This window comes from Heteronotia binoei, chromosome 1, assembly GCF_032191835.1.
Source record: "Heteronotia binoei isolate CCM8104 ecotype False Entrance Well chromosome 1, APGP_CSIRO_Hbin_v1, whole genome shotgun sequence".
NCBI classification, from domain to species: domain Eukaryota; kingdom Metazoa; phylum Chordata; class Lepidosauria; order Squamata; family Gekkonidae; genus Heteronotia; species Heteronotia binoei.
Window position 1 is genome coordinate 260843021 of NC_083223.1, and position 27939 is coordinate 260870959.

At 47.3% G+C, this 27939-nt stretch overlaps 1 protein-coding gene across 1 annotated transcript in view; it reads right to left on the minus strand.

The window, feature by feature from the left end:
* RTN3 (reticulon 3) overlaps positions 1-27631 on the minus strand; it is a 51126-nt gene extending 23495 nt beyond the window's left edge. The window contains exons 1-4 of the mRNA XM_060251504.1: positions 27397-27631; positions 14064-14114; positions 8768-8844; positions 2202-4311 (exon numbers count right to left, since the gene is read on the minus strand). Of these exons, the coding sequence (XP_060107487.1) occupies positions 2202-4311; positions 8768-8844; positions 14064-14114; positions 27397-27508 (2350 nt within the window). The 5' untranslated portion in view covers positions 27509-27631. The remainder of the gene's footprint in view (positions 1-2201; positions 4312-8767; positions 8845-14063; positions 14115-27396) is intronic.
* Between the last annotated feature and the right edge of the window lie 308 nt (positions 27632-27939).

Sequence of the window (27939 nt, forward strand, 5' to 3'; positions counted from 1 at the left end):
CCGATATGGGTCACGGCTGAATGGCAGTTTGAACCTGAATCTCTCAGGCTCCAGTCAGACAATCAAACCACTCAATCACACCAGCAGTCTCCATTCTTCATCAGCATGCTCATAGGATCTCCATGCATTACAAGGATTTGCACAGATGCCCTAAAGTGTCCTCCCAACAACAAGTGAGGCTTTACAAGAACTGTGGCAGCTACAGGCACAGACAGCTTCAACAGGGGATTGGGTAAGCATATGGAGCAGAGGTCTGTCAGTGGCTATTAGCCGCAGCCTATTGTTGGAACTCTCTGTCTGGGGCAGTGATGCTCTGTATTCTTGGTTCTTGGGGGATGGGGCACAGTGGGAGGGCATCTAGCCCCACTGGTGGACCTCCTGATGGCACTTGGTTTTTTTGGCCACTGTGTGACACAGCGTGTTGGACTGGATAGGCCATTGGCCTGATTCATCATGGCTTCTCTTATGTTCTTAACTGAGGGCAGCAGAACTCCAGCTCTCTCCAAAACAGACAACTGCAACTCGGTTTATGCTGCCAGTTAGAAATTAAGTCTACACCCACCACTGAGGAATTTTAAAACAGGACACAGGTGTGGCACAAAAGACTCCTACCCAGTCTCTCAAATGCTACTGAACTTTCGAAAAGCCCGAACTGTATTCTAAGCATATATTGCAAGACCAAACAAAGCCTCTGTTCAAAAATCTCTAAAGGGAGGGTGCCTATGCGGAAATCCTTAAATTTGGAGTTGCATACAGCTCCCCCATTCAGTTTTGAGAGGAGCTCTCCGGGCTAAACTCCTCCCTAGAACTAATCTGATCATGATCTGTAACCAAGTTTGACAATAACCTCTTACAAAATCCAAGCTCGCATTTGCCAAAGTTGATCTCTAACACAAACACCTCCAGCACAGTCTTAACCATGTGACTGCAGACCATCAACAGAAGCATTTGTGGCATCTACTGCTTCTGAAGGGCCATTAGAATCAAATGGATTTGGGGGGGGGGGGGGACTGGAATTCTTTACTGAAATGCAATCTTGGCCAGCTGTCTGGAGACTTCAGCACAAAAGCTGGAGAGAGAAGACGGCAAGCATCTCAGAAGCCACCGGACAAAGAGTGTGAGAGGGTATTTTGAGTACTCCCAAATATAGTCTTGCGTCCCAACTAAGTTTTTTTTTTAAAGGCTCTCCAAATTCTTGCTCAAATGAACACAAACAGATGCAACTGCTTAATACACAGTCAGGCCATTAATCTACCTAATCTTAGCCCAGTGCCATCTACTCTGATTAGCGATAGCCCTTAAGGGTCTTTCCCAAAACCTTTATATTGAGATGCCCATAGCTGAACATGAAGCTGCCTTATACTGAAGCAGACCATCAGTACATCAAGATCCGTATTGTCTGCCCCAGTATTGGCTGGGGTATTTCACATCACTCATTAGAAGAAGAATTGCAGATTTATACCCTGCCCTTCTCCCTGAATCAGAGACTGAGTGGCTTACAATTTCCTATATCTTCCCCCCCACAACAGATAGCCTGTGAGGTGGGTGGGGCTGAGAGGGCTCTCACAGCAGCTGCCCTTTCAAGGACAATCTCTGCCAGAGCTATGGCTGACCCAAGGCCATGCCAGCAGGTGCAAGTGGAGGAGTGAGGAATCAAACCCGGTTCTCCCAGGTAAGAGTTCACACACTTAACCACTACACCAAACTGGCTCTCTACTGAAATGCAACCTTTACTGGAGAGAGAAGATGGCAAGCATCTCAGAAGCCACTGGACAAAGAGTGTGAGAGTGTATTTTGGTCCTTTCAACTGGAGATGCCAGGAATTGAACCAGGGACCTTCTGCATGCGAAAGAGAGGCTCTACCACTGACCCATAGTCGCTTCTCAAACCTGGGTCCTGTGAGCTTTATGGATGGAGGGTAGAAGGGAAGAGAAGAGAAAGAGAGTTCAAACTGTGTTTTGGCAATGCGGCCCCCACAAATAGGGTCTGGACCCTCACCAAGCATGCCCACACCTGAGGTACTCCTAGATGCTTCATGCTTAAAGGAACACTGGCTAATCTGAATCACTGGCTGGGGGCAAGGCTGATTATAAACAACTGAAATGTCCGATTACCATTACCATCACCACCCTATGAGGGAAAAAAGAGCTGCTATTAATCAGAAGTTGGGTAGAAGCGGTAATGTGAAACAGCAAGTTTACCTGAGACTTCAGCCAGCAATTTCGCTATAGCATGAGGTATGGGAAGCTCAGGAGGAGGGGCCTGAGGTGACGCCCGGGGAACATCATGCATGCCAAAGCTAGCAGAGGCAGGAGCCAATTTCACATCCACGGCCTGCTCGAGGCAGAGGGGCCTCTTCTCCAAGGCAGACTTCTGAGGAGGCGCAGAGTGCTCCAGCAACCTCTCGCCATACTGCCCAGCTTGCCTTGCCCCTGGCATGGAGAACTTGCTTGGCTTCCCCACCTCCGCTTTTCTCCCTGCTTCTTTGAGGGCCTTGATGGTGAGGTGTTCCTGCTCAAAATCTTGAGCCGCCTTGGGTGGCGGCTGGAAGTGTGGAGCTGACACTTCGGATCTCGCTGCTCTTAGCTCTGCTTCAGAGAACGTTTCCACGGGGTCTTCGGGGGACTCATTCCCCTTGAATTTCAAGCATTCCTTCATAAAGTCCATAAAACTCTCGCTGTTCGGAGCATCTAGACTAACAGCCTCTTTGACGTTGTCCAAACCCAGGGTTCCTTTGGGGGAAATGCTTTCGATTCTGGGTTGTTTCCCAAAAATGCCCTGCTCACGACCACTCGCATCCTGTACCTCCTTACCAGGTAAGCTTGAACTGGACAGTTTAGGGAACTGTGGTGCACCAACTGGGCTTCCTCCAAGAATGTCAGCTTTGGTTTGGATGGTCTCAAAGTCATCAATAAATCCCCAGTTGCCCTCCAGAGTCTTTGATGGCATTTCAGCTCCTTGGCCAGGCTTACCTGGCTTGCCTGATCCATTCTCCTTTTTGACAGAAGCTGTTGGTTCAGACACTGGCTTCTGAGGGTGCCTGTTGCTCTCTGCACCCTTCTCTCCTCGGAAGATTGAATCTGCCACAATGTCCTCAATTACAGTGTCATCTGACTCACCGGAGCTGTCACCATCAGCAGTTTCAGGCAAGCCTGGATTTGGCCAACGGACATCAGCCTTCAGTTCCACTGCAGGGGCAGTTTTCACTGCAGCTGTCTCTCCATTCACTCGTTTCTGAGATGACTGCTTTTCCATGTCCGAAGGTGTCCTTTCTTTTTGGTGGGCACTGATCTTGAGAGGCTGATAAGGAGTGGAAGTTTTACCTGCTTCTGCCTTGCCTATGCTCCCACCCCCCTCTTTGGTAGGCAATGCGGGGTGGTCTGAGCTTGTTGAATTGGCTGTCTTTTCCCCGAGATCTTTGGGAATCAAGTCCCAACTCATCATCTCGCTCGTGAAGTTGTGCATCTCACGGACACATTTGGACACTTCCTCCAGTGCTGCAGTCGTGCCTGAAGACTGGCGTGACAGCCCGGGCCCTGGTGGAATTCTGCCCCCGCCACGAGGTTTGGCTCGAAACTCACAAATGCCATCTTCTGGGATATCTGTGAGTAGCTCCCGTTCGCTGTGCATGACCCAGTTACTACCGATGTCACTGGAGTTGTTGGCAAGGGCATCTTTGAATTCTTTATCAAACTCCAGTTTACCGGCAATTACTTCAAAAGGCGATTCGGGAGAATCTTTGTCCACAACAGCATCACCAGGGGCTGCAGGGCAGGAGGAAGAAGAGGAAGGAGAATGCACAACTCTTGTGGGCAATTGCTCAGACCCTTCTTGTGGCTTGGCCGATACAGTAAATTTGGATTCTCCACCTGAAGCCTGTTGTTTGGGTTCGTCATGGCTGTTCAGATCAGCTGTATTGCCTGTGTTGACTTTTCCCACAGAGTTATCACGCCCAAGAGAGCCATTCTGATTCACTGGCTCATTATTATGAGCTTTGGATACAACAGAGAATAAGGGTTCTTCTGGGCCAGGAGATCCAACAGAAGCTGCCTCTATTCCTGAATCTTCACTGGTCCCACTAAAATAGCTCCATCTCTTGCCATCACTGAATTCTTCTGCATATAAGGGTGCTGGTTTACCACTCATTTCCCTCTGGTTTTCTGAATGTGTCAAGCAAGACGCTTGGAAGTCTGCCGATGAAAAGCATCCGGAAGAAGGCAGAGTTGCAGCTTTTGAGGGCAATTTTTCGGTCAGAGGTGTTGTCCTTTCTTGAGGGTCCGGAGTAGAGAAAGGGAGAGATGCACACAGTAGCTGTTACAGAGTTCACATAGTGAAGCAGGCAGCATGCTCTTAGGACTAGAGGGGACGACAAGACTCCAAAACACCAGCCTTGGCAAAACATGCATGAGACCATCACCCAAAGGACAGGGAAGCCACTTCACAAGGGAGCTGCCATCCACATGAACATAAAGCCACCAACGGTCGAGTTTCATAGCACATGGAGCGCCGAAGCCAGCAAAAAAACGATCACGTGTGCAAAAGAACTTGGCATGCTGGGTAGGTGAACGGAAGCTATCTCATCAGTGCGTCTGAATGTCTGTGAGTATCCATGAGTGCCAGTGCACGTTTACAGAAGGTGGCAAAGGTGTAGAAAGAGGCAACGTGGTCCTACTGAAAATGGCCTTGTTCAAATTGGAAGGGATCCCTGAGCAAACAACAAAAGCCTAGATAAACTGTAAAGGTAAGCAAAGTATGGCACACTCTGCCATAGTACGACACCAAAACAGCCTGGTGTAGCCAACAGTCCTTCTTTGGTACAGAACAATCTTGTGCAGCTCACTATAACCCCACAAGGCCAACTGGATAACTGGATCCTGGGTGACTTTACCTGTTCTTGATGTCTGGGCAACAGGGGACACACAACGAAGAGCTGGAAAGGCAGGTACTTCCAACCATAATAATTCCTTAAGTTACCAGGGTTGCATTTACACCATGGAACAATTCTGGAAGCCTCTCCTCAAAAATTAGACTGTGGGCCCTACCCTGGATAGCCCAGGCAAGCCTGATCTCAGAAGCCAAGCAGGGTTAACTCTGGCAAGGACCTAGATGGGAGACCTTCCTTGGAACACTAGAGGCAAGCTTTGTTCAGCCATCTCCCTGAATATCCTTCATGCCTCCAGTAGGGGTCAGTCACCAGAGGTTGCCACAACTTCCAGGTGCACACAAACAAAATTACACACACCCCCCCCCCCCCGCAAAAAATAACCCACAATGGGACTGTGGCTGTGAAAGGTACTGAAGGTGCATTGCCTCAAAGCGATCTGCCCACACATTTGACTAAACTGAGCTGGAGTTACTCAGTGGAATTTGCCTCTAAATTACTTTGATGCTGCAACACCATGGGAAAGTAAGGCTGCCTTTTGGCCAAGAGTGCTATTATAGCCAGAGGGTGTAATCCACAAAGAAACGTCTCAGGAACAACTGAGGTCTGGACTAAGAGTTGAGGCTTGCAGTGAATTGCCAATATGCCTACTTGCGTGTTACTTGCAGAGATAATGCACAGGGAAGAAAATGTCATTATGGAGGGGCTCGATTGCTTGTTCAGTCACCTTTTCCTGCAACTGATTTTGCATTGTGTGTACACACACTTCCAAAACACAGAAATTCTGTTCTGACCTGGAAGTAGATCTCACAGATTTCAGTGAGTCATATTTCCAGGTAGAAATGTTCATGGTTACCACTACCATAGAGTAAGAAACTCAAAATGCCTGATACCGAAAACAATGCAGGTGGAAAATATTCCACTAGCTCTCTTGGATAAGAAACCAACTTTGCACAATCCATTGACAGCAGGCTGATTTTGAACACACCACCAAAACAGAAGGGTAATAAGGTTCATGAGGTGTCTTGTATTAAGCAGAGCCATGGGAACACAGCACACACAAACACGCGCACACACACACACACACACACACAGAGCCCTTCCAAATGCTTTACAAGTGTTCCTTGCCAAATTTGGGAATGGATACCTTCTGTGGAATGGGTACAGGCAGAACTCGGGCAGAGATTCATGGTGGAATGCCACTATTCCACAACTCTGCTTTCCTGAGGCATTTCTGCCTAAGATCAAGCACACATCCATGGACACTGCCCTCAGCGCCCAAGCTGGCACAGCTACAGGCCAGTTCCAAAACTCAAACTGAGAACGCCCTTCAGCGTTCCAGGGAAACACGCCGATCTGTCCGCAGATAACCCATCTGCAAAGCTACTTTTCAAAGCCTCTCCATGATACCTTTCACTCTGCTTCGAGTGGGAGTGAAAATTAAGTATATTCCGCCCAACACATGCTTTAAATTACTGCCTTTCAAGCTGGTGGCCTTGGCGGAATGGGTCTTGAGTTCAGAAGCCAAGTACGTGCTTTGCATGTAGGAGGACCCAATGTCTAAGCCCTGGTGTCTCCAAATAAAGGACGTCAAGTAGTGGAGATGAGTTGCAGCCACTTGCTAGTCAGGGCAGACCACGCTCACCATACAAATCATCTGCACAGTTTGAGAGGACTCCTAGCTAGGGGTAGAGCACCTGCTTTGTGTGGGGAAGACCGTGCTTCAGCTCTGGTTAAAGGACTGCAGGGAGCAGTTTGGGGAAAACACGAGACCTTGAAGAACTACAGCTACACTGGACTATATGGACCCAGGGGTTGTCTGGTCTGTTAAAACAGCCTAGAAGAATGCTGAGAAGCCCCACAGGAACTGCCCAGATTGGACTTGGCTGGCTGCAACCAGCATAACTTTACCCATGACCTCCTGGGTCAGAGCCAAGTGGGCCTTGTGCTGCTGCTGGTGGTTCTGGGGCATAGCGATACTTGCTCCCAGGGCTTTTTTTTTTTGAGCAGGAACGCAGTTCCGGCAGGCTTAGTGTCAGGGGTGTGTGGTCTAATATGCAAATGAATTCCTGCTGGGCTTTCTCTACAAAAAGCCCCGTGTGAAACAATGGTTGATGTCAGGAGATGTGGCCTAATATGCAAATGAGTTCCTGCTGGGCTTTCTCTATTAAAAAAAGGCCTGCTTGCTCCTGGTCCACCAGCAGCCCTCCAAGAACCTTCCCGGTGGGTTAAAGGGCCAATCGAAGTTGAATGGGATCAGCGGCTTGACAGCATGAGGCAGCGTCATACTTCAGAAGACTTCTAAAGAGCAGAAACGTCTCTCACGGCTACCCCTTATACCAGGGGTGCCTTGACCTTTTAAAGCCCGTGGACACATTGGGAATTCTGACACAGCATGATGCGTGCACCAATAAAATGGCTGCTGGAGGAGATGTTGGCAGCCATTAAATGATTGCCACAGCTTAACTTCAATAGCTCAATGAAGATTTTTGTGCTGTAGTAGCAGCTGCTGCCAAAGCAGCACTTAAAAATTCTGCACATGCAAATCACATCTTCCATAGCCAAATGAGAAACATCACTGGGCGCTTGGGTAGGCACCAGAAAAGGTGTTGGTGGGGGCCATGGTGCCCACAGATCCATGTTGGGGACCTCTGCCTTATACAATTTAGATAACAAGGCTTCAGTTATCTGCTGCAGTACCTAAAACACACTTGCAGTCTCCCATGACAAAGTGAAATGGAGATGAACTCGCAAGACCTGACGGCACACAACAGCCTGACCTTCATTCCAGCTTTGAAGCACTGCCTTCTGGAAGCAGGGTTTGTCTCATCTGACGCTGAAGAAAAGCTAATTAAAGTCTCCAATTCATTCCCACTGCTGCACCTACTCCCCTAGGGGTAAGGGTTTTCCCCCTAACACACACCCTTCCAATACACTATATGTGTAATCTCATCACCTAACAGTAATGCAGGTAGCTAACTGCATTCTCAGAAGCACATTTCTAGTTCTTAATGCTTCTAAAAAGAAAAGGCTTATAATATGAAAAGAGCTAATTAGAACAATGGCATCGCACCTGTGCTCACAGGAGCTCTAAAGCTCCATGGGAGTTTGGTAACAATTAATTAATAGCAAAAGGGAAAAAAGAAAAGGGAAAAAAAATCAGACTTGCCTGAAAGACACACATGAACCTATACTGAACCTATACTGGTTGCAGCCAAGCTGAACCTATACTGAATCAGATCAAGCTCCATTCAGGTCAGTACTGTCTACTCAAACCAGCAGCAACACTCCAGAGTCTCAGGCAGAGGTCTGTCACAACACGTATCACCAGATCCCTGCTGGGGTCTGAACTGACAACCTTCTGCACGTTGAGTAGACGCTGTACCTCTGAGACCAGCACCTCCTGGACAACCTGTCTACCACTATCAATCTCCTCCAGCAACACTCACCTTAGAGGGAGAATGGGCACGTCCCTAGGAGGCCACCCTACCAGCCGCTGCAGTGCAGCACCCACAGCTTCCTTGGAAGCCACATCAGGTTGGAAAGGGTCACGGGACAGCACAAAGCTTCAAAAATATGGCACCCAAGCTCTCATTCAGGCCTCAAAAGCTGGAAAAGAGTATGGAAGCCCCTGTTAAAAAAATTAAAACAGGAAGCAGAAACTTTTGCAGCCAGATTGAACCTTCTGCCATCTTCTCAACAAGCTGTCAAGACAAGCCCAGCGTAGACTCAACAGAGTTAGGATATGGGGACATGGGAGTTTTTGTTACTCCACTTTTCCACTGTCACTGAGCCTCCAAGACATGAGGGGGTATGAGACTTTCACAATGGGGGTGTGAGATTTTCACAATTGCGGGGGGAGGCAACATGAAGAGGGCACTAAACATTGTCTTTGGACCCTTCAGCAATCTGCTGGCCCTCTTGGTTCTCATCGATGTTACGCTCAAAACTCTGGTGGAAAACTAGTGAGAACAAGTTTGTGCTCTAATCGCTTCAGCACAGCCAATGAAACAGACAAAGGTGAAACTAAAAGGAGAAGGACACCGCGTGCAAAAGCTGCCATAACAGCACGTGATATAGCCACAGCACCAAAGATAAAGAAGTTAGCCAGCACTCTGCAGCCAAGCTGGGTCTCAAGGAAACTTTTAAGTAGTGGGTGGGTGGGGAGAGGAATATAAGAAAAATGTCTTCCCCCCCACAAAAAAAGGCTGTAACTGGTTTCCTGCAATTTGTCCTGAATGGTTTTTTAAAAAAGCTTTTCTGTTCCAGAAAACGTAGTGCATTTCCAAAAGGCAAGAAAGCAGCGATGGCTGTTTGCCATCATAGCTAAATTGAACTTCCGTGTTCAGAGGTGGCGCACCTCTGAACACTGGACAGTTGGGACATGCAGCAAGGGAGGGCTGTCAACTCTATTTCCTGTTTGTGGGTTTCTGCTCCTGGCTACTCCATGCTGGAGTAGATGGACCTCTGATTTGATCCAGAAGGGTAGTTCTTGCATCCTTACCCAAGCAAGGTGGTTAAGGTGCCCATGGAAGTTCACACTGTTACAGTATTATTAAATTGCTTATGATTATTAAATTGAGCAAAGTAGTGTAATTAATCACAAACAAAACATCTTTATATTCTTAACGCTCCAAAGGTTTCTGCAACCATTTGCGCAGGGCTGCCACTGGGTCATGTGCGCTTTTGGATTGACTGAACTTAACCCTTTAGGTTGGATTCTACAGGTGCACAACTGGAAGGCACTTTTGCCATGGCAGAACTTTGCCTGCCTTCCCCTTCTCACAGGGCAGGTGTGCCTGTGTGAGAAAGAGCACAGTGAAAAGGTAACAACGGGTGGAAAAGTCCCTTAATCTTGCTTGTGTGCTGGTAGAAAGCTTGGTGGAGGAAGTGCAGTCTACATGGGGCCCCCTGGCTGCTTGGGAAAACAGGAAAGTGGGGAAAGATTTGCTGGTGCCTTCTGCTTGCATGGTCTGCTAGCTACATGTTTATTTTAGCTGGTCTCTTGAGGTTCTCAGGGTGGGCTGCAAAGGGCTCCCTTCCATTTTAAACTTGTGATGGCTCTGCGAGGCTGATTAAGCTGAGTGAGATCTGAGAGCCTAAGCCTTTCACCACACTAGATCCAACCCATGGTTTCTGATACACCTGGATGAGTGATGAGCTTGGAGATGTCAAGTCCTGCTCTGAGCTGTTTTGCCTGAGCTCCGCGATCCACACTTCATAAGGCACACGTAACCAAGCCTAAAGGAAAACATAGCACTACACTGACAGCTGTTAACTCCATTCAGAAACACCTGCATGGCCTGGTTATCAGACTGGCTTATTAACAACAGCACTAACTAGTCCAAATATCTGCAAGATACCAGCTGACACAAAGCGTTCATGAAACACTAACGTTTTTCTACTGTTGGTATTAACTCATACAGGAGATCATGTAGGATCAGCATGCTGTGCTAAGAAGAAAAAGCTGCTTTACTCTAGGGGGGGGGGGGAACCCAAACCTGCTATTTCTGCCCCCCCCCCCATGGCCAGTGTTCCCTCTAAGCTGAGTTTAGTGTGAGCTAGCTCACAGTTTTTTAGCCTGCAGCTCACAGTATCTCAGCTCAGGAAAAATGGCCCCGGAGCAAACTAATTTATGCAGTAGCTCACAACATTAATGTCAGCAGTTCACAAAGTAGAATTTTTGCTCACAAGATTCCACAGCTTAGAGGGAGTGTTGCCCATGACAATCTTTGCCGTTTTGCAAACATGGACAAGGAAGTTTCTTGCACTCTTCTAATACCAACAGGCTTCCGGTTCTTCTCCTTTCAGAGAACCCTTTCTACACTGACATATCAAGGAGATCCTTGTGTAGTGCATGGGAACTCTCAAAGCTCCATATTTCATAAAGAATGCTGGCCAGGCTTACTAAGTTTCAGGCCTGTCTCCATGCACCCCCTGCCATCCATATACAGAGTGTATCATGGCTGAACCCTTCATTTAAGAACCCCAAATGGTCTTTTTGGATCAGACCTGTGGTTTCCATACACGGAAGTCTTCCCTTGTCTGCTAAGGAACGGCTGCATGTTGGAAATGATCCTGGAGCTGCTCACGTTTCAACTGAGGTGTAGTTTTGATTAAGACCTCTTACTAGTGGGTCCACCTGAACAGAGAAGGGAGTCTTTGGACACACTCAACACTTCTCTGCTGCCACACATTTCAGAAGATGTTGGCAGGAGTGGGTTAGATGTAGTTCCAGGAAGCCTGTCTGCCATTACTAATGAATTCAACCCCTAAGTTCCCTAGAATAAAGATCAGATCAATGGCCATTCCAGTCTAGGTCCTGTTTCCAGAAGTGGTCAACCACGTATCCCTAGAAAGTCTACTAACAAGGCCTGGAGGCTGGAGCCTTGCCCTTCTGTGCCCCCACCACTGGCACTCAGAGAATTACTGCCTCTGAACACAGATGTTTCCTTGAGCCATTATAGTTAGTGGTGAGACCCGTTCTGTGAATTTATCCAATCCCCTTCAAAAAGTACCCATGGTGAAGGCCACCACTGCATCCTGGGGCAGCAAGTTCTGTAAATTAGTCTGCACATTGTGTGAGGCACTTCTATTACTAGACCTATAATAGGGTGATAAGATGCAAGAGGCTGACTGACCATGCTGCTAGGACTCTTGCCAAAGTGCAAACCTTTGGTAAGCTTCCACTTTGAATTGAGTATGTGGTTGCAAGTTGCTTCCTGCAAGCTACAACCATGAGAACTTTTGATGAAGTGAAAAACCAAAAGCATCTCGGATTTGACAATTCTCTTGTGACCAATTGTTTATGTCTGAGAAGCATCTGATGCTACTGAGAGGACCCCAAAATAGGTCAGGTGCTCCGTTTCACTGGAACATGGTAGCAAAAAGGGGGATGACATCTGCAAGTGACATCCAGTGTCTTGGATCTCACCCAAAGTGGTCTCAGCAGATGCCAAGCTCACTCCTCATGAACCTGCCTTATACTGAATCAGATTCTTGGTCCATCAAATGTCGGTACTGCCTACTCAGACTGGCAGCAGCTCCCCAGAGTCTCAAGCACAGGACTTTCACATCACCTACTGTCTGATCCTTTTAACTGGAGATGCCAGGAATTGATCCTAAGACCTTATGCATGCCATGCAGATGGTCTACTGCTGAGCCTCAGCCCCTAATCACAGCCCTGTATACTGCTGTCTTATACCAAATCAGAACTTTCCATCCACCAAGATCAATATTCTCTACTTAAGTCTTAACAGTGGCTCTCCAGGGGTTCAGAATGAGGTCTTTCGCATCACCTGCTGCCAGATCCTTTAAGGGGAAAGGGCAGGGATTGAACCTGGGACCTTCTGTGTGCCAAGCAGATGCTCTATCAGAGCCACAGCCCCTCCTCCATGAACAAGCCACTTTCAAGCCATGCTTCTGGGGAACTCAGATGCTCCTCAACAAGACAACTGTTAATAGCAGGCATGCTTTCCAAAAAAGGCAGCTTGCCTCCTGACCTTTCCTGCCAATGCAGATGGAGGAAGCGTTGTTTGCATTCTAGGGCATATAAAGTCTATGTAGGCCATGGTTGAGGGACATCAAGACGACAACCTGTCACATCTAATGCACCTTCCAAAACACTTATGCATACTACTAATGTGTCCCCTCTCAGTACTACCTGTTCTAACTGGCAGGCTCTTAAGACAACAGATCTTTCTTATGTTCTGCTTGCTGAATTATTTCTAACAGTACTAAATCTGGGACCTTCAGCAAGCAAAAACCTTCCAACACTAGACTGTGGCATCTCCTTAAAATATAAGAATGTAAATATGGATGTATGAGGTCCACTGGCTGTAGCTCCCCAAGGCCTCAGACAAAGACAGTTCTTTAGCTAGAGGGGCCTGGGATCAAACCTAGGATCTTTTGCATGAAAAGTGTGCTCTCTACTGCTGAGCCATGGCTCTCCCATTCCATTGGCTAGAGTAACTCAATTGGAAGACAAATAAGGAAAGAGTTCTATGGGTAGAAAGTTCAAACCTAACTGAAGGTAGCATGCAAGATCTTTTGCCCTGTCTGAGATATGCTCACTCAGCGGCTGTTCACGTGATCCGCATGGGAAGCTTTACAGGCAGGGTGCACACCATTTTTGCTTCAGATCAAATCTTGTCTCAATTTACCTTTTAGCAGAAGCAATTCTAGTAAGGTTTCTTCAGTCACCTTTAAAGTAGCATGCTTTTCCAATGTAGATAGATCCAGGTGGGCAGCCGTGTTGGTCTGAATGCCTACATACAGCCCATTGACTAGGCTCAGGACCCAAGGGTCTTAAGGCCATAAGCAATTTTCCCCGTTTGTAGATCACACTGCTGTCTTTCTTTCCAGGACACGCAAAGCCTACTACTTCCTTTGTGTCACTTCTTAGGGCTCTGCTTAGAAAACCCATGCCAAGGTAAGAGACTGGCCACAAGCTTGTTAACACAGAAGGCACTGCCTCCTAGTCATGCCAGCAAACGTTTCTTCCAAGAGAGGCTGGGACTCTGATATCCTACCTCCAGAAATCCAGTGCCCATCTGCCATGGAGCTCCAGTTCATTGTACGGATTCTCAGGCATGTGCCTCCTCAGGAGGAAATAATAACAAATAATAATTCTGGGCACCTGCCTCTTCAATTGAAAACCTGTTTGAATTTGTTTACTAATTTTCCATAGCAATTGTGTGTACCCTTTTCTTTTTAAAGACCACCACTGTCAATCTGGGACCACAGAAATACAGAACTGTATCCCATGGATACCTTCAGCTAATGGCAATGCCTTCCCCAAGTACAACACGCTTCCTCTGACACAAGAAACCCCTCATGTCAGGTACTACCCTTGCACTGGGGAAAGCACTGCTGTAAGCGGAACAGGTCCATGAGACCCAATCAATATTTTTGGGAAGTATGTCAGCTTTCAAGGAGGTTAATTCGTGTGTATACATTTTTAATGCTGTACGCCTTTCTAAAAGTGGCAATGATGCAGGTGGAAGCAAGATCCACCTGGTTATGAATTAATGCCTGGCAAATGTAACCTGACAAAATGCTCTGGTGCTAATTAGAGATTTCAAGGAAGAATTTGAAAAGACGGACCTTATCCTGTCCCCAGTTACAGCCTCTTTCTCAACATTTTTCTTTTATTAGGGTACAAGAAAAATGACAGACTTGCCTTGCGAGGTCGAAAAGAGAGAGACAGGCTGAGAGGAAGAAACAAAGGAATCTGAAAGGAAAATACAGAGGATGAGACTCAACAACCTTGGAGAGGATGAAAATAGCATTTATTCATACTGCTTCTGTAAATCGGGTTTCAGTTCTTGAGCTACAACACTGGCCACAGGAAAGGGGCAGAGAAAAGACTGGCAGTGGGGTTTCACTCACCTTGTGGCAAAGCCTCGCCTCAAAGTTTAACGGAGCACCTACGGAACGAAGCCCTTTGAAGAATTTGACCTGACCACTTAAGAAGAAAAAGGAAACCCGAGTTGCACAGCAATATCCACAAGACAGTTTTCCTTGCTAGAAATGGCCATGAGAAGAATCATTAAATGCAATCTCACTTTAATGAATGGAACAGTTTAGAGGAGGCAAGGAGGTCACCGTACCAGACAGGAATTGGTCGCTCCATTTTATAGAGGCCATGCTTGTGGCATGCCCCACACAGAGATCTCTCCAACAGGACTCATTAAGAGGTGAATTACTAGGACTCTTCCTGAACTCTCAACAGCAACAAGGCAAATGTGTAAAACAGTAGACAGGTGTCCCTCTATACCAGGGTTGCCAACTTTGAGCCTACTTAAGCCTTTGGAATTTTGACATAGAATGATGGGGCTGCCACAAAATGGCCAACATAGCTTACCTTTGGTCACACAGTGAAGATCCTTGTGCAGTGGTGGCAGCTGCTGCCCAAGCAACATTTTACAAAATCCACACAGCTGATCAAGTCTTTAATGGCCCATCAGAAGTGTGGGGAATGCAGCATGAAAATAGTCTGCTTCGAGGTAACCAACAGGAATCTTTTGCATCTTCAAGACCAACCAGTTTTTATTCTCACATAAGCTTTGATGAGCTACAGCCCGTTTTGTTATAGGCATACTGATCTGCCTGTGCATCTGCTGAAGTGGACGCTAGTGTGTAAAAGTCTGTGTTAGAATGAGAATTTTGTTGGCCTTCAAGATGTCACAAGACCCTGGGGTTTATTTCACATCAACAAGGAACGCTGCTACCCTTCCCCCTGGAATTCAATGCCTCAATCTTCAACCTGATGGGAATAATACCTGTTAAACTGACCCAAGGAAGGAGTTCTGCATCTGGGAGGCTACCAAAGAGCAGACTCTGCCCCAGGCATCCATCAACTTTTCCATCTCTGAAAAAGGCCACTGGAACAGGGCTTTTATGGAAGCAGTTAACCATCAGGCAGTTCTGTGGGCGTCCATTAGAACAAAATGCATGTATGAAGAAGAAGATATTGGATTTATATCCCGCCCTCCACTCCGAAGAGTCTCAGAGCGGCTCACAATCTCCTTTACCTTCCTCCCCCACAACAGACACCCTGTGAGGTGGGTGGGGCTGGAGAGGGCTCTCACAGCAGCTGCCCTTTCAAGGACAACCTCTGCCAGAGCTATGGCTGACCCAAGGCCATGCTAGCAGGTGCAAGTGGAGGAGTGGGGAATCAAACCCGGTTCTCCCAGATAAGAGTCCGCACACTTAACCACTACACCAAACTGAATACACTTAACTGGCATACAAGTCTGAGCCTGGGCCCATCCAAGCACTGGGTCAACTGCTCCATCCTGCAGTGGCTCTGTCAGGTCCCAGACAGATGCCCTCCTGACTGTCCCATCAATCAGCGAGGCTCATGCAGTAGGAACATGAGGGAGGGCCTTTTCAGTGGTAGCTCCATGACTATGGAACAATCTCTCTACTGAAGTGTTACTGGCTCCCTTGCATTGGAGCTGAAGATGGTTTTATTTAGGATGGTGTTAGATTAACACCGTCCTAAACTGTGATTTTAAATTCTGATTTTGCATTTATGTATTCTACTTTATGTAAGCGGTCTTGAGCTCCCTAAGGCAGCTGATAAATATTTTAAATCTATAAACCTCTTAAAACTGGAGATGGCACGGATTGGGAACCTGGGACCGCCAGCACAAACGCTGGGGAGCAGAGGCCTATCAGTAGCTATTAGCCACAGCGTATTGATGGAACTCTCTGTCTGGGGCAGTGATACTCTATATTCTTGGTACTGGGGGGGGGGGGCAACAGTGGGAGGGCTTCTAGTGCCCTGGCCCCACTGATGGACCTCCTGATGGTACCTGCTTTTTTGGCCACTGTGTGACACAGGATGTTGGACTGGATGGGCCACTGGCCTGATCCAGCATGGCTTCTCTTATGTTCTTATTTTAAAAAAGGTGCACCCTGCTGAGCCTCGAGGGCTCCACGATAACAGGAGAGTCAACCTAACCATCTACTGACCTCTGCAAGAAGCATAAGTCGTGCCTCAGGGAGGGACTGTTAGAAAAGGTGGTGCCCTGTGCATTACTGAGCCATTGCGGAACCCATCTCTCCAGCTCTTTGCAGGCCTCGACAGATGAGTCATGTTTTCCACTAGAAAGACAGTTAGGCTCTGGAGTGCAACACACTGGGTTGGGAAAAGTTTACTGGCAAGCACTCGAGTGGGTCAGGAGAACGGGAGGAGATTCTTACCAGACCCTTCTCCCACCGCTCTCTCTCTGCAGGAGCAGCCCCTTCAGGAGGGGAAATTTTCAACCAGAGAGCTAATCAAGAATGATGAATGGCAGCTCTGTCCGTACAAAGCACAGACAGCAGTGTACAATGCGCACCAGGGGTCTTTACAGGGGGTCTCTCTCATTTACAAAAAGCGCATTGTTAGGCTTTTTTTTTTGCAAAGCCTTTCCCGAGTTCAAGCAGAACTTGGGCAGGACAGAGAGCATGGGCTTTATTTTATTTGGAACAAATGAATAATGAAAAGACTTTTCAGCCTCAGTCTCTGGACCCCCTTATCAATCATCCCTCCAATCCCAGCTGTGCTGCAAATGGGGCTATTTAGTGTCATGAGCCCACAGGATTTGCTTTCAACAGGACCTTTATTTTGATTTATCAGACCTTGTAAGAGGCTCGCGCACAGCCTGTCTGCATGCGAAGCTCTAGATGCTTCTTTGCGGAGGCCTTGCAACCCTCCCTCTCGGGTCCTGCATATGGATGAAGCTGCAAGGGAGGGGGGAATACACGAAATAAAATTTTAAAAATCAAGCAGCATTTCTCTGTCTTGCCTGGGACAGCTCTCAGCAGAAGGGGAAAATTACTCTCATTATAGAAACTGCTGTTAATAACCTTATGCTTTTACGCCACAGGCTTATGTCCAATGCAAGCAAAAGGGCATCTTACAACTAGGAACTAAAACCCATCTGAAACACGCCACAACAATCCAATTGTATAACAAGCTATTAATCACCCAGATCAACAAAGGACAAAGCCAAATTAATCGCCTGGTTCAACAAAGGACATTAAAAAGCCAAATTACATCTGATGCCATCTTTACAGATCATTATTTCTGAAGACCCTCTCTGCTGGCGGAGAGTTTAAAACTGGGGTGATAAGCAATTAAGATTTTGGCATGGTCATTAAGTGCCAAATCCATCTCTCTTTCGCACGCAGCCATGGTCCTTTAAAACGAGGCAACTCGGGATTACCAACAGAACCACAGTGGATTGTAACAGCAGAGATGCGATTATAATAACGAGGATGCTCAAAACGATTCTTGCACATTTTCTTGAGAACAGCAGATCACCTAAAGTCAGCCAGTGAAGCAAAGTGAGATTTGAACTGCAGGACTTTACAGCTCACAGGCTTCAGCTGCTCAGCTAAGCCACTTTTTGTTTGCTCAGCATTGAAGGTGGCTTCTGTTCCGTTTTTTGCTGATTTTTATACCTCAGGAATGCCTGCTGGGCTGTTTCTTAAGACTGGTGGTGGAAACTGCCGTCAGGTCACTGTTGATTTATGGCAATCCCAGTGGGGTTTTGAAGGCAAGAGACATTCAGAGGTAACTGGCTATTGCCTGTCTTCATGTCATGATGCTGGTATTCCTAGCAGGTCTCCCATCCAAATACTAGCCAGAGCCGTCCCTGCTTAGCTTCCAAATTCTGACAAGTCTGGGCTAGCCTGAACTATAAGATCTTTTAACATTAGATATTTCTAGAATTCAGCAAGTGACATTGGTCAAAGGGAAGCGCTAAACATGCTCAGAGCCACAACCCATCTCCTTGCATCCTGTGGCATTTCAAGAATGCTTTTTAGCAGGTGTTTACCCCATAAGACCCAAAATACAACATCACCAGAAAAACAAAGTGTAAGAAGCTATTTTTGGGAGCTGCTAGCATTGCTGTTGATCAGGATGTCACTGCAAGTTTTCTGCCAATTGCTGCTCCTCTCTAAAGCACATGTGCATCAAAACATGCTCATGGACAGTAAGGCACCATGCAATGAGCAGCCTGTTCTTTTGCACATATTGTAGTGGCTGGGATATTGCTCTGAACTATGATAATACACGATTCATGGATTTTTACTACGTTTTAATCAGAAGAGGTGTCACCTTCTTGGTTTTTAAGTCTGCAGATAAGAGGCTATTTTAGAGTAACCACAACAAAAAAAGGAGAGTGCAGTGCCTTCATACAACAGGTACCCGTTGGAGGAAAAGGGAGAAGAATCTCATGACCTTTAGTGAGAGAATGAGGGTATGACAAATACATCAAGTATCTCATTTTCCTTTGAGAAATACTTGGGAGCTTTAAATGCACATTTAACAACCCAACAGACAGTCATCGGTGATAAAGAGTAGGTTTTTATACCTCACTTTTTTCTACCTTAAGGAGTGTCAAAATGGTTTACAATAATCTTCCCTTCCCCCTTAGGTGGGGCTGAGAGAGTTCTGAGAGGTGACTGGCTCAAGGTCACTCTGCAGGCTTCATGTGGAGGAGGGGGAATGAAATCCAGTTCTCCAGATCAAAGTCCACCACTCTTAACCAGTGGCCAGTCTTGGATCAGATGTGGGAGAAGATGCTCCAAGCAGTCAACGGGACCCAGACCATGGTGATTCTCAATGTAAGGGGTATAGATGTGGATGCCATGCAAGTAAGTGATTTACATGCCATGTAAACCATGGCTTGCCTGTGTACCTGGGACAAGTAGGATTCATCTTTAGGCAGGGAAGCTTTACAAGAAAGGTCAGCAATCATGGTTTTCTCTTAAGTCACAAATGGCAAAGGACGGTCATGTGCAAGCAAGCGGGACAGTAATCCCCTCTGCGGGCGACGTTACTGCATGGTCCTATCTGCAAACATTTAGTCAGAATAACTTGGGAGATGGTCACCGGCAAAAAAGTACTGCAAGGAGACTAGCTGGTCCTAAAGTCACATGGCTGACTCACACAGAAACTTCATCAGCAAGGGACAAACATGGCATGGAAGACTGGTACTTACTATTACCCAAGCAATCTCAAAAAGCCTGCAAAAAAGACCTTGGCATTAGCTATACTTGAGGGTTTTTTTAAGGGTGTACACTCCAAAGGGTCAGAAGAACCAATACAGTCAAAAGAAGGAGGTCTGTTGAACGTTTAACTTTAACTGGGCATTGCTTGATTCAGCCTTAAAAGCTATGTTAAGGGAGAACTGATTTTGACTGCCACTGCACATTAGCTGGAAACAGAAGGCCTTTTATGGATGAATAAAGTTTCTCTCCCGACCAAATGACCTCCACCAGCTCCAATGTGTCTGGGATAAAGAGCACAGCCTTCCTGCAGGACTGAAGTCCATCACTGTGCTTCCCTCCTCCCATTCTACAGCATTTGCGTAACTCTTTTCTTACATGTATAAGAGAATGACTCGGAAATCCCTACAAGAACAATGAAAAGTAGGCTGGTATTGCTCTTATATCAGAAGCTGGGGGTGTATGTAGAGAGATCAAAAGCTCTTCTAGTCAGGGCTATAGCCAATCAGGCATTTGGGCTTCTTGAAAAGATGGCAGTTCCCTTCCTCCTCTTTCCAGACTTCATTTCACTTTCAATCTTAGAAAAGGGAGAGAAAAAGCTGTCTCAACACAACTATTCTAGGTACAGCCCCTGGTTCTCGTGAGCTTGTAGGCAATGCAAAATTTGAACCAGGGCCTTCCTGAGCCACAACTACTACCACAGTTCCCTTCTCTGTTCGTCGAGGACAGCTAAGTATCTCCCATCCATAGGTATCACTGCTAACCCTCCTTGGCTGAGATTCCAAACAATACAAAGGGGAACAGGCCTTTAAGCAGCATAAACGCCATCCTGGCTAAAGCAACAGCAGCCTGCGTATTATTTGCAGGTCAGAGCAGAGCGCTGCGTGTTGTGATGGCAGCGTGTCTCTCCCTGCCAGCCAAGACAAAGCTGGAATGCTGCCTAATGTCTGCCTTTGTGGAAGAGTACAGTGTATTCCCAACGTGCCCCTCCCAACGAGAAAAGAGGAAAGGCAATCCAGGTTGTCAACTTTGCCACTGTTTTGGGTAGAAGCACAATTAGGACATCTTGCATAAGGGGCAGAGAGAATAAAAACAAACAATGTTGTTTCGGGACCGTAATAGGCCTCAGAGCAGTGCTGCCGGCCATTCATGAAGCTGCCTGGGGTCTCGGTAAAATCATAAGACTAAGAATTCCACCTCGACTAGAATTCTGTTTCACACAGAAACAGGCCAGAAGCTCTGAAGTGACCCATGCACCTTTGCAACTGCATCCAAGTACATGACAGTCACCATTTTGATATCATTGCCAAAAACCATGGGCAGATCCATCTTGCCTTTTAACGGCACACAAGCCTGTGGCTATAAGCACATCAAGTGACAGCAAATTCCATACAGTTACGTGCCATGTGCAGGAGGACTTCCTTTAATTTGTCTTCAGTATACTGACCCCCCCTCAAGTTTATTGGGTGGTCTACCCTACGACTGGTGCTTGCACCGGGGGATTACCTTTACCTTCTGCCTAACATCATAAGCCTCCTCCATTCAGCAAAAACTAGAATGCCTCAAATGCTTCAGCCTTTTCTCCTGGGAAAAAGATGCCTCTATCTCCTATCATTCTGATGTTCTGGCGCAAGACATCCTCAATTTGTTTACTTACTCACAGGACTTTTTTTGTAGCAGGAACTCCTTTGCTTATTAGGCCATACCCCGATGTAGCCAATCCTCCTGGAGAGAGCCAGTTTGGTGTAGCAGTTAAGTGCGCGGACTCTTATCTGGGAGAACCGGGTTTGATTCCCCACTCCTCCACTTGCACCTGCTGGAATGGCCTTGGGTTAGCCATAGCAATCGCAGGAGTTGTCCTTGAAAGGGCAGCTGATGTGAGAGTCCTCTCAGCCCCACCCACCTCACAGGATGTCTGTTGTGGGGAAGGAAGATAAAGGAGATTGTGAGCTGCTCTGAGACTCTGAGATTGAGTGTGATTCAGGATATAAACCCAATATCTTCTTCTTATAGTAGGGATATAAATCCATTATCTTCTTCTTACAGTAGGCTCGATACTTAAGAGCCCTGTAAGCTCTTGGAGGATTGGCTCCATAAGGGGTGTGTGGCCTAATATGTAAAGGAGTTCCTGCTACAAAAAAAGCCCTGCTTATTCCACTGCGCACTGTAAGACTGGAAGCCCAAAAAATCATGGCTGCTGCAACAAGACCTGGCTTCAGGCTTCATTTTCTCACGTTACACAAATGGAAAACCAACCTGAAGTTTGCATATATGTCTGGTTACTTCTAATCTACTGATGGCCTGTATTTAACAGCCACAAATGTGTCAGCCATTTTAAGAGTTTCCTGACACATTTAGGGAGACTCAGCTCCACTGCCAAACTGAATCACACTCCTAACCCCAATAAAAGTGTGATTATGATATCTGGCAGTCTTGCACACCTGCTTTTCCAGCAACAGCATGGGAAGCAGTCACCCCTCTTCCCCCCCCCCCCACCGTTAAAAGAGGATGCCCAGAAGCAAATAAGCTGGATTTTTCCAGCCAAAGATCATTCAGTCCCATTGACAGCAATAGGATTAGAACCTGAATTCAAGAAGCACTGGACCAAGTATCCGACGCTCACTAAATAATCTGGTTTTAGACAAGCAGCTCTTCTGTTTTTAACAGAAAGGTAACTGTGAGATGACAGCAACACTTCCCAAAATCTCTGCCTTGCAAATCTCCTTATAAAGCAACTTCAAATGATGTGCTCCCTCCAAGCTGGACTCGAAAACAGCTTTAAGCCTTGGTTTGATGTAGCCGTTTGGAGTAAGATCTTGCCTTGCCCATTCAGATGTAACAGCAAACCACTGTTTGTTCTAAGGCGGAAGCCATGATTCTGCATAAGCAAGAGAAAGGAGCAGCATGCAAGCATGGGAATCATTCACAAAAGTGCCTAACCACTATCTGATGTTATTAAGTGTGAACACCATGCCATTGTCCCCAGAGCCAAAGTGCCTCTTAATGGATTTACATTCAAGTCCTTTACTTGTTTTTGCTTTTAGCCACAGACTTCGAAGGGATTTGTAGCTGCAGCAGTATCCAACTGCAATATATGGCTGCTGCATAATTTAGATTTTTCTAGCTGTGAAGGAGAACAGAGCTGAAGCTTTGGGATCTCAGATCAGCCAAATGTACTCCGAAGAGCAGACAAATGTCTCTCCCCCCTCCTTTAAATGACTGGGCTTCAAGAGCGATACAAATCCACCAAGCCCTTAAGAGGACCAAATGCAGACTTGTGCAACCAACCGCAAAATGGTTCTGTGCCGCTCTGGCAACATTCTGCAATACAGTGCATTTGGAAGACCACGGTTTTAATTCATTTGTGCAGCCCCACTATTGTAGGGCACAGAAAATGATGCAGTGGTGAAGAAAAGCCAATGTCTGCAATAGGATTTTAACATAAGCTGCCTATATTCCAAGATATTCTGCCTGACAGACTCAGCTGGCCATGCTCTGATAAAGGGTGGCCGCAAGCCAAAGAGAAGAGAGCCCCCAAACCAAAGCAGGGCCAAAGAGTGCCAAGATGCTGGAGGAAATGCTCATTCATGGCCAAGTTCTGGAGAGCAGGTTATGCAAGTCAGCACACCACCCTACCTATTTGGAGGGGAAGAGAACGAACAATGACAGCTCCATAATTTGGAAGTTGCTCACCTTGCTGTCATGAACAACCAGGTTTGGCAAATGGAAGAGGATTTTGTCCTCTGCAAGGTTCTTATTTTATTCTTTTGCTGTCAAGTCTCAGTCAACTTTCACGATGCCACGGGGGTTTTCAAGGCAAGAGCCGAACAGGGATGGGCTGTCTTTGCCTGCCTCTGTGTAGCAGCCTCGGCCTTCCTGGGTGGTCTCCCACTCAAGTACTAACCAGGTTGACTTTACTTCGCTTTTGAGATCAGGCTCGCCTGGGCTACCTAGATCAGAAGCCTGTCAAGTAGGCCCTGTGCTGTTACTCCCCTTCTCAAGGACTGGGATTGCTGGGTCTTATCAGAATGAGCCTCTAGCTGCCAGATTCCTTTTCCGGTTCACTTCCATTTTCAAGCCTCCTTTAGAGGCAAAACATGCCACTTGCTTCCTAATGGATTTATTATGAATCAGTACAGTGACACAAAAGCATTTCCTCTTCTATAATGTTAAGACGCGTGTCATGTTTCTGTCCTTCACCTACCATTTAAAGAGATGTTGTGTGTCTGTATTGCTGGCTCAAGGCCTCAAAGGACACAGAAGAACGCATCCGGTGGTGGGGTCCAGCCCTAGCAGCACTCTCCCCCAAAACCAGGAGCATTCCCCTGACACAAGAGATTCTTGCGTCAGAGGATGACTCCACTGAGTAAGGGGTGGGTGCCAGCACCACCCTGAGCATAACAGATTCACAGAATCCAAGTCACCTTGCGTGAAAATCATGGGACACGTTCTCTCATTTGGAAGAATGATTCCTCCATCTGCAAACTGAGGGGACTAGGTGCTTTGCAGAGTATCAAGGCATGCCTCCTTTCCCTATTGCTAGAATATCTGCTCAGGTAACATATGTCTGCACACGCACCAACTAATCTAAAATCTAAATACTCAGCATGCTTCAAAGACCACCTTGGAAGCTGATGCAGGGATTATTGGCCTTCAGCAGGAGCAAGAGCCCACACCTGACTCTGTATTAAGCAACCTCAAAACCTGTCTGTATCCCAAGTGGGAAATTCCAGAGCCTCAGAATGCTATCTGAGGTGGTTCAGCACTCACGGCAAGACTGAATTCAGGATGGGAGATGACTCCTGGGACAACCTGCCAGGAGTGACAAGAGAGGCCACTGAGAAACTGGGCATGAGGAGCTATTTCCCACCCCTCTGGAAGAGCTGCACCAGAGACAGCAAACACTCAGGCCTCAGACAAGGACTCGGATTCAGCAACATCCCCTCTTCACCCATCTCAATGAAGTCATGCACCAGCCAAGTGCACCCACAGGCCAACCAGCCAAATATTGTCTTGACCTTGACTCCAAGGTAGATGATGGTTGAAAATCTGCTCACCCCCTTGCCAAGGATGCCATCATCTACACAGGGCTCGGGATTTTGAGAGAGCCTCGACGGGTGGGAGGCATAAAAATGCAAAGGCTCCAAGTACGCAATACTCAGGAAAACAACATCTCAAACAGCACTTCAGGCATAAAAACGCAAAGGCTCCGAGTACACAGTACTCAGGAAAGCAACGTCTCAAACGGCACTTCACGCTGCTGCCACACCAGGGGCTGATAATATACCTGTGCAAGGTAAAGAGCGGGGTTAGGAATTTCCAAACAAACCCACAGACTAGAAACACCAGCTCTGACCCTGCTCAAAAGGACAAGAGTCACGTCACATCAAAGTCGCTAGACTTGGTCGGTCCCTTTAAGCATCATCACCTGGCTGTGGTTTTCAGCCTCAAAGAGAAGCATCCGCAGTGCAGATTTTTTTTTTTTAAACCAAAGAGCTGGTCTTTTTCCAGCTTTCAAGGCTGAGCTGGCTAAAGAAGCCATCCCTCTGGTTTCCAGCCCACCCCAGGCGACCGAGGGGGCGGGGAGAGAAGGGGTGCATATTTTAAATAGCGCCTGGCTTTGTCTAGGGCTTGTCCCTGCCCCCTCTCCAGTTGCCCAAAGCCATCACAAAAGGGATTCACTGCCACAGTCTGGCCTTCTCAAAGAAGGATCACCAAGCTGCAGCTTCTGCACTCCCACAATAAATATTTATGGCAGGGTGACAGGGAAAAATGTTTAAGATCCAAAAGAAATTGGCTCTCGTGTGTCAAGTAGAAGCTAACAATACAAGATCAGGGTGGAATGTGGGCAGCGTATCTGCCCTGGCAAAGCCAACGCCCCCTTTCAGCTGGTTCACCTGCTTTTTATGGGAGGGGGGAGAGCTTTTAGCTTGCACCAGAAAGATCTGAGTCACCCCCAAGCTCCAACTGGTACCACCAAAACCGAAGGGGGGAGGGAAGGTTTCTTGTTTTGCTGTACTGGGAGGCATCTTCTGTCAAGAGACAGGGGCGGCTCCACCAGCAAGAGGGAAAATACTCCCTAGATCCCTACCTTCCAATCCAGGCACCACTCCCTTCCCAACCTCCAGCCCATCTGGTGTTTTTCAAAGACCCGGCTTAGAAAGCCATCGCACTCGTTTTGCTTGGAGTCATGCTGAAAAGGCACAACAGCAGGGCTCAGCACCTGCTAGCGTCGGGTTCTGTGCTTGGTTATATCGCTGCTCCCCAAATAATAAAAAAGGGCTCTTGACCCTCCCCAGCGCCAAGCAGTTCCTTCCAATTATTAACACCAGGAGAATCCATCCTATTCAAGCCCTCCTAGCAGGCATTATGCCCGACAGATTTCCAGGCATCTGAAATGGTGGATTTGAAAACAGCAGAATGACTGGTGGAGAATCCAAGCAACCGTGTATAGCAAGAAGGATTTGACCGAGCGTGCTTTGGGCCTCCTCCAGAAAAGACCGCAAAACCTGCTGCTCATATGATTTATACAACCTCCCCCACCCACTCTGTTGTTTTTTGGCATTTACCAGCAGTGTCATAAACACTCTGCTCAGCTCTCTCACCCTTGAAGAAAAAAACATCTAAGACCCTCACACTCACAGCAACCCTCAATTTGCTTGCACTGTGTACCAGGAATGAGATGGAGGGAGGCAATCTAGCCCCCCATTAGAATGAGGTGAGCCCGACTGTAAAATCAGCCCTCTTGAATCGCACATATTGTAGTCTGGATCTCAAGTGTGCCCATTTTGAGTGGATTCCAACCTGCCTTAAACACCAAAACCCTTTTCTGCCAGAATAGTCTCACCCAAACACATCTGCCACACCCTTATTTCTCAGGTTCCCTCCCCCTCTTTCTCCTTCGTTCAGGTTTTAATCCCTCCTCCACCAAACTGTCTCAGGGGTGGTTAAAATAATATTTTTTTATCAGAATGCCCAACAATCACAAAGCAGCACTGGAGACTCTGGGCTACACAGAATCCTCTCTCTGGTCCGAAGGAGAAAAAATTACAATGGGGGGTGGGAGTGGCTCTAGGGAATGACAGAGTGCATTTCCTCCAAAAATTATATACAACTGAGAAAGGGTTCCGCAGAGCTCAAAAGTCTGCACATTCCACTTCTGAACATGAACACAAATTTAGTTATAATAAAAAGCTCAATTTTAACCTTCCTTTTGAATATTGTTGCACTAAAGGCTACCTGTCTAGTGGTAACTTCCTAACCACTTCTTCATTGCTGCCTGTTTCATATATCTCTGCTCTTATTTTAACCGCCAGCCTGAGGGAGGATTTTGTATTAACTCATCATCTCACACCTTGTGAACTTGGACAGTGCCAACAAAACCTGGCCTTCCCACAGGCACTATCGGAATTGCTTCTATAAATTGTGCCATAGTAACAGTGGTTTCTTAAACAACGCACCTTTGCCTGAAGAACAGCTGCAGGCAACACTAAACCCAGGTTGCTCCTGATAAAGGTATTATTTAGGCACTACGTTAACATTCTGTGTGGCCTCATCCCCAGCAAAAGCCACTACTTGTTTTTTCTTGCATCTACCTTGATGCAGGATCCGGTGTAACTCAAAAGCTTACTCACCTGGGCCAGTTATAATGAAATATGCTATTCGGTCTTAACAGATGCATTGTTTTCTGCACTCTTTGCTGCAAAACAAAAGCTCCTTTTTCAATTACAACCCTCCCCCCCCCTTCTAGGGTGTGCATGCTAAGCGTTCTGTTGAACCCCAAAACTGACACATGTGCGAGAACAGGAACAGCATAATAAAATTAATATTTCTGAAGAGCCCCAATGAATGGGTGGGCTATCTGCTCTGGGACCCAGAGTTCACCTCTTTCCTTTGCCTCGTGCCCACCACCCTTCAGGCTCTTCCCCTCGCGAGACACCCCCCTCCTCCCCCCCACCCCTCACATTCTATCGCTGTTCCTTCTCCTGGTCACCACCCCTTACCAGCGCAAGACTGAGGGGAACCTGCCCCCTTGGCGTCTCGTCCTCCCGGCTCCGAGGAGCCCCCTCCCGCGGAGGAAGAAATATAGGGGAACTGGGTGGCGGGCTCAGCCATTGCGTCGATGACGGCGGGCGGCGACAGCAGCAAACAAGACCTCTCCTCCGCACAACCGCCCCTCTCAACGGTCAGGCGCTGACTGACGAGACAGCAACCGCCGGATCGTGCAGCGCACGCGCGGTAAGGGGGAGGGGCGGAGAGAACAGATGAGGGAAGACAGGCGTGGGGCGCAGGCGTAGAAAGGAGGGGCGCGGTTGGATTTAGTGCGCGCGCGCGCATTAACCAGATTGAGCAGCGAAAAGGAAGACAGTGGAGGCCGGTTTTTGTCTCGTACTCCATTAGCGCGTTTCTCTCCCCCACCCCTTGGTGTACATGCCGGCAAAGGCGGAGTTTTGCGTCTTTTTTTTTTATTTTAAAGACGGGTATTGCGCATGCGTATCGAGCCCCCGGCGTCTAACGTGTTTAGAATGGAGTGTAGGAAAAGGGCC